Source organism: Mchenga conophoros, linkage group LG10 (assembly GCF_057382185.1).
Source record: "Mchenga conophoros isolate Kocher_MC1m ecotype Shallow Benthic linkage group LG10, M_conophoros_male_GT1.1, whole genome shotgun sequence".
In the NCBI taxonomy this organism is placed as follows: domain Eukaryota; kingdom Metazoa; phylum Chordata; class Actinopteri; order Cichliformes; family Cichlidae; genus Mchenga; species Mchenga conophoros.
Window position 1 is genome coordinate 21,542,547 of NC_140535.1, and position 7,227 is coordinate 21,549,773.

Genomic DNA, 7,227 nt, shown 5'->3' on the forward strand with positions numbered 1-7,227 from the left:
CCATTCATCCAGTAGTGGACACAAATCACAAAAAAAGTTAAACTAAACCTTTTTTTTCCTCTTTTCCTCCTTTCTTTTTTATCCTCCTCCTCTGGAGGATAAAACATGGATTCTTCAGACCTGATTCTTAGTCTAGAAAGCTAGAAAGACTTAATTTCATTCACCCAAGGACTAACAATATATTTAAATGTTCTTTTCAAATGTTACATTGTATTAGACTAAAGACAAACAAAAGAATGCAATAAAAATGTAAGTGTGAGCCTAGAGTGTATGAATTGTCTATAGAGCAAAAAAAAAAAGACATGCAGGCATCCATCACACACAGAGAGAAGGGGCAGGTAGAAGGTGGGGGAGCCAGAGACGAAGAAAAGGACAACAGGTGGCAGTGTAAGCAAGCTCGAACCATACCGCATTTTGTGAAGGACAAAACAGCAATGTGTATGAAATGTTTAAAAAAAAAAAAAAAAAAAACACGTTTAAAGTGTCACTCAGTATTCCTGCTGGTCCATTTATGCAGAAAATTTCACATCTTTGTCTCTGATATAGCAGTGCTGCTCTGCATGCACTATCTGCGTGCACTATCCATCTGTAGGCTCTGGCTGGATGACTGCTTATCAGTCACCCATTTTGTTATTGGTCATATTTCTCTCTGGGTTTATCGCAGTGCATTATGAGCTGAAGAGATCTTTGGAATAAAAAGCAAATAACATATAAGTCATTTGCTACCTTTTGCCCTAATAGTAAGTCCTAATTTTGCTCTTTCTCTTGGGTGTGTGGATGTTTAATTGTTCGACAATGTCAAGGCTGTGAAATTGTCTGCTGGCTGTCAGGTTTTGCATGATGCAAAGTTGATTTAAGGTCAGTTTACATATGTAGATTATCTTGTTTTCAATCACACTTTCCTTCACCTCTGCAGAATTTTGTGATGTGGTTAAGATTTCTTGAGCTCTTAGTTTTAGTCACATTTCTGTTGCTGTCATGAGAAAGCTGTGCAATGCCAACAGACCTGGTAAAATCCAGTTTAGCCACTTTTTGTTTTTTGTTTTAATCATACTGAATTTTCAGCACTTTCATGCAAATGTTGCTTGAGGGAAAATCTGTAATACAAAATATGATCACTCCTAATCATGTTTCCTGCTTTCTGCAGAAAAAGGTTACCAGGTTACCTTCCGTTACCACCAGATAGATACATTTGCATGGCCTACTGAAATCACCATGACGATCGTCAATGCAAAACCATGTGAGCTGAAGCTGAGGAGTAAGAAGAGCTCTGGGAAGGCAAGAGGATGGGTGCTTATCTGGTGATGTGTAGAGTAGTGCAATGCTTTTGTAGTACAGTGTAGATTATACAAGTGAAGTCATATCAGGTCTTAAAACATGCTTTAAGACATGCTTGCAACAGGCATAACCTTAGAGAAAGCTTTTGTACATGACACAACATGACAGATGCATATTTCTATTTAAGGAACTGCATTTTGGGCAGCTCAAAATATCACTAAGTAATTAAAACAACATGCATGATCACATGATACGAGCATGATTCACTGAAACTAAATGTTGAATCCTCAACAAACACACAATGCTTCCTCTTTTAACACTGCACACCTGCCTGTAACTTTACCTTCTGCCAAACCAGTTTGTCCTGTGGCTTTTAATTGCCAGGAACAGTACTGAGAGTCCAGGGGGATTCTAAAAGGCCCTTTTCCACCTCGTGCCTCACATTATGTAAAAATTAGCTGGATACTTTTCAGATCAGCTCACAGTCATTTATTGAACAGCAAATGCAAAAGTATCAGTCAACATAGTGCAATGACATTTCACTGTGCCAAATGGCATGATCATTAAAATAACAAAATAACAAAACTTTGTATTTTCAATAATTGAATTTCTTCATAGAGATATTCACCAAAGAGCGCATTCAATAATGTAATGCTTTCAATTAATGTATAATATATAATGTGTATGTGTCTAATAAAATATGTGTCTACTCGAAGGTAAAACCCTGCTGCCCATTTTAAACGAGAACTTTAAAAGTCTGAGGTAAACATAAAAAAAAAATATATATATATATATCTGGTAGCAAATTAATGTTTCACATTTACAGTAACAGAGTTTAAATAGGAATTTGTTAGAAGTTAATTTGTCGCATTCTTCACACATTTCTTTGGCATGTTGATAAATGTACTCCTGAACTTTTCTATCTCATCCTTTAAAAAGGAAGCATCATGGAGTATATTTATACCCAAATAAAGTCAGTACACACTCACAAACAAAGAAAAGGCAACTTATAAATAGCAGTATAGTAAACTGTCTTTTGTGCCAACATAAGTACACATATTTAATTATATGTAATTATATTATAAGTATGTCTTTGGTGGATTTGAGGATAAATCTTCCCCGTCACTCTTAACTGATAAGGTGTCCATTTCTGCTTCTTTCAGCTGAGACTTTGTAGATGGTACATCACTGTGTTTCGATTTTGTCGAGTCTGCCTTTTTCAGTTGTGACTTTGTTGAAGGTTCCCATGATTTCTCTGACTCCTCTTTTGAGCCCTGCTCAGACATATACTGATAGGATGGAGGCCTTGGGTACTGCTGGGGCTTTGAAGTCACTCCCTCATAGCCATGAGGCCTGGGGTAGTCCACTCCAACAGGCAGTGACTTTGCTGATGGCGCCCTGCTGCGATGAGAACCCCCCAGGTTGGACCCGTTGTAGGAGCGAACCACCTGGTAACGCACAGACGTCCTCTTCTCTGTGTCATGGGCTTTTATGGGGCGTGCGGAGCTGATGAATAAACCGCCTCCCAGAACAAGCAAAACAGATGCTCCCCAGCCAATGTAAAGACAGGCACCAATCTCCCTCTTCTGAGCATCACTGTAGGCACTGTAGAAGTTCTTCACTAAAGCCCCAGCCACCCAAGATGTAGGAATCAAACAGAACAGACCTGCAGCCATCAACATTGCTCCTGCCACAACAGCCACCTTGCCCTTTGCCCCATTTCCAGTTTCATCCAAGAAGCGGGTGCACTTTCCTCCAACAAAGGCCATAATAAGTCCTGCTGCACCTACAGTGATTGAAATGACAGTGAGAGCTCTGGCAGCCTGCATGTCACCACTGAGGGCAAGGAGGGACTCGTAAGGTTTACACTGCATCTGACCTGTGCTTTGGACCACGCAGGCCATCCAAATACCCTCCCAGAAAATCTGGGAGGTGACGATGGAGGTGCCCACAAAGGACGAGACCCTCCACATTGGCAGTAAGCAGATGACAATGACCCCTGCCCAACCGAGGAGGCAGAGGCCACTAGCAAACATCTGCATCCCCATCGAGGCCATAATGTAGGTCTGGAGAAAAAAAAATCTTTTTTGTAAAATCCTTGCAGAGTTTTAAAAGGTGACTTGCTGCGTTTCTTGATTTCTGCTGAGTCTCTTTTGCATTTGCTTGTCTTTTCCTCTGGTTGCTCTTCTCTTGTATCTTTCTGTGAGTGTTTCTTTGTCAGTCCTTCTCAACATGTGCGTACTGTGCGTACTTTTTCTTGCTACTGTTGCAGTGTTGTAAACTATGTATGTCAGGAGAGCCTAGTCTGTTGCAGTTGTTGTCCTGCCTACAGTTTTTTGCTACTGGGATCGAGGCGTGTCTTACTTAAGCCTCACTTCATTTGTTTACAGCATATGTCCCTCCCCTTTTGTACCATGCCTTTCTGCCTCTTCCTTCTTTACTTTTTACTTAAGCACCTGAGAGCATTCGTTCTTTTTTGTCACCTGAGCAGATGCCTATGTGGTACTGAACAGGTGTAGACAGTGCCACACCTACTCTGTAGAAAAAATAAAGGACTGGAAGTTGACAGAGAGAGAGAGAGAGAGAGAGAGAAAGAAAATGAATAGGCAATGACATCACCCTCGCTCATTATCTTTGCCTCATGAGAACATTTTGTAAACAACAGCTATGAAGTAGGCAGAAGAGACAGGTATAAACCAACGCCTACCAATGGTCTGTTCTGATGTTAATCTGTCACATACAATACCTCTGCGAAAATGTTGCATTTGATTACCAGGTGATTTAATTTGATTAAGAACTTAATACATGTGTTAGGTCAGAGGCCTCTTCACGCAGCTAATGTATTTGAATAATGTGCGCATGCAGAGTATGTGAAACAGAAGGAGGGTGGAAAGTTTCCTGGGAGAGGACAGGACAGAAGTTTCACTTGAATAGCACACAGTGCAGAAAAACCTGTTCGAAATATGCAAAACCCCCGTACCACACAAGAGAACACACACTTATGTAAACTTGTGTGGCAGAAAATGAAACCTTTTTATCAAGCTCGAAATCATTTTTAATCTCTATGACTTATAAAGGTTAGACTTTACAGGGGCTATAAATTATTTTCGGAATTAATTTTATGGTTAAGCCTGATACAACACAGTGCATTTAATTTGAAATCTTTTTAAGGTTTACCTATTTGAACAGAGATATTTTGTGTAGATAAGCTCATGTATTGTAATTTGTACCACTGTGAATGACTTTTCCCCCCTTGTTTCCTCAGAAACAGAAACTATGCACGGTTTTAATGATTAAGCTGATTCAGGAAAACACATTTGAACATTCTTTGAGTCTAACTGTCCTGGCCTTGCCAGTCCCCTAGACATCATAGAGGACGCGGGTAAGAGCTTGATGATGCCCAAGCTAATGTACATTATGGACAACACCTTTCACCCCCTGCATACAACTGTGGAGTCCCTGTGCAGCTCCTTCAGCAGTAGATTGTTACTACCGTGGTGTAAGATGAAGAGCTATCACAGGTGCTTCAACAGAGCGCACAATACCCACACAGGATACGTACTTTTTAAGTGTATTACATGTGTATTACTATCGGTCCCACTGCACATTATGTACATATAAAAAATTGGGGTATATGTTACTGTATATACTACATATCTACATAGTATAGTAGTTTTTGCAAATTTGCAAATTAAAAAAAAAAATTCTAGTATATTTTTAATTCACTTTTTCTTTCTGTCCCTTGTGCTACTGTAACAAGGAAATTTCCTTCGTGTGGGACTAAATAAAGTCTCTTCCTATGTATAATTAGCTCAACTTTATATCTACTGTCTGAGACAATAAGGATTTTAAAGGAACTGAAACACTGGTTTAATGTGCGTTCACTAAAAATGCTACACATTTTTTTTTTTTATGTTTTTTAACATCAGATACAAAGAGCCAAGTTTTCAGTGCTGTATTTAAGAATATTTTTTATCCTGATTTTGGTGTTTAATTCAGAAATCCACAAAACTAAATAAAGAAATGAACACATACTAAATAGCATTACATAAATGCTAGCATCCAGTGTCTGTTTTTCAGGCTCTTTGATGAGAAGGAAATGTCCCAAAACCAGTTTGTAAAGATTCTTTCAAGGACACTCGCAAAACCAGATCTTCTGTTTTAATTTCTTTACTGTTTGTCACTAGTGTGACTCATCTTATGATGAAATTAAAAAAAAAAAAACACAAGCAATGTCACATGCACATTTAATACAATTTTATTGACATACAGTCATCCATAATACATATATATATGTATATATATATATATATATATATATATATATATATATATATATATGTATCCATCAGTATTCCACTAGTTTAACAGAGAAAGCAGTCAAAAAATGAGGTCTAGAGTTACAAGGGTGTTAATACGGATTTACAATGGTTTTAATTAAACAAGCATCAGATTTCAGACATAACCCTGAAAGAAAGTATCCCATATTGATATAAAAAAGAACAGAAAATAAAAATGTAAAAAAATCTCTGGTGGTAGAAAACATAAAAACAACAGATATATTCAAAAACAGGCTGAAAATACTGTATGTGTGTATATTTTGAAGAAAAAAAGCTTAAGTTACACAGTCTCACTCTAAACATTTCGACTTATTTTAATCACAGACATTGTAATTCTAAAAGGTGGACTCTTTAAGATATCCAGCAGAATGCTCGCTATCTAAACATATTCCTTATGACTATCAATAGAGCGAGCCTTGGAGTACCTAACGTCATAATCAGTGGCATTGTTGGGGGGACAAGAGCTACAGAGCAGGCCCCCTCCCAGGATCAGAACCCCTGCAGTTCCCCAGCCGATGTACAGAGATGCTCCCAGCTCTCTCTTCTGTGCAGCAATCAGGGTAGGGTTGTAGAAATCACGAATGACGGTGTTAGCGGTCCAGCAGACTGGAATAAGCACCAAGAGGCCGGCAATGATGAAGACAATTCCAGCAGCTACTGCCACTCTGCTCTTTTGCACTTCGTCTTCGACAAAATTTGTGCACTTGCCTCCAACCACCGCAAGCAGAATCCCAAAAACTCCAGCGATGATGGCGATGACAGTGAGTGCTCTGGCAGCCTGCAGGTCTTGAGCTAATTCTAGCATAGAATCATAGACCTTGCACTGCATCTGGCCTGTACTCTGGGTCACACAGTTCATCCACAGACCCTCCCAGATGACCTGAGAAGTGACGATGTTGGCACCAATGAAAGCGGTGACTCGCCATTGTGGGAGTCCACAGGTGATGATCGACCCAAGAAAGCCGATGACTCCCAAAAATAAACCAACAAGCTGTCCACAACCAGCAACCATGTTGATCCTGTCAAAGAAAAAAGATTGAGCGTCCTTGAGAGCTTTGTGTGTGAAACAAAAGTTCAGCAGGTAGTTGTTTCAGCTGATCACTCAGAGAAGAAGCTGACTGTGAGTTCCTTGCTCAGTGGTTAAAATTTTAAAGGAGGTGACAGAGGAGGTGTTTTTCTAGTGCTGTATGCAAGGTCAAACAGGTTTGTGAAGAAATGTCACCCAACCAGCTTTTTTCAACACTTGTAGAAAAGATAGCAGTTTCATGTGCATAACAAAGGCCAATATAATGGGAAAAAAACACCAAAAAACACCAAAACGAGTTACACAGAAATACAGACTGCCACCAATGTCATCAATTTATTATTTTCTGTGAAACAATAAAATGAATATTTTGAACTGGCATATTTATGAGAACACTATTCACTTGGGTGATACTAAATACCAAACAGGGATTTACCAAATGAACAATGCTAGAAAAATGATGCACATGACTTTCAGAGTGAGCTCATTGTCAACCGATACCTGTAGCTCATAGGTTAATAGATGTCAATAGATGTAGGTGTTTCTACACTGAAACTGTCTGTTCTTGTGACTGAGTGAGATGAA

At 39.1% G+C, this 7,227-nt stretch overlaps 2 protein-coding genes across 2 annotated transcripts; both read right to left on the reverse strand.

The window, feature by feature from the left end:
* Window positions 1-1,744: 1,744 nt before the first annotated feature.
* Window positions 1,745-3,593, reverse strand: LOC146565870 (claudin-4-like). Its single transcript, XM_085289294.1, has one exon. The coding sequence runs from the start codon at window positions 3,333-3,335 to the stop codon at window positions 2,358-2,360; it is 978 nt and encodes a 325-aa protein (XP_085145420.1). The 5' UTR covers window positions 3,336-3,593; the 3' UTR covers window positions 1,745-2,357.
* Window positions 3,594-5,625: 2,032 nt separating this feature from the next.
* On the reverse strand, window positions 5,626-6,743 carry LOC146565871 (claudin-4-like). The gene has a single exon (XM_085289305.1). The coding sequence runs from the start codon at window positions 6,628-6,630 to the stop codon at window positions 5,998-6,000; it is 633 nt and encodes a 210-aa protein (XP_085145431.1). The 5' UTR covers window positions 6,631-6,743; the 3' UTR covers window positions 5,626-5,997.
* Between the last annotated feature and the right edge of the window lie 484 nt (window positions 6,744-7,227).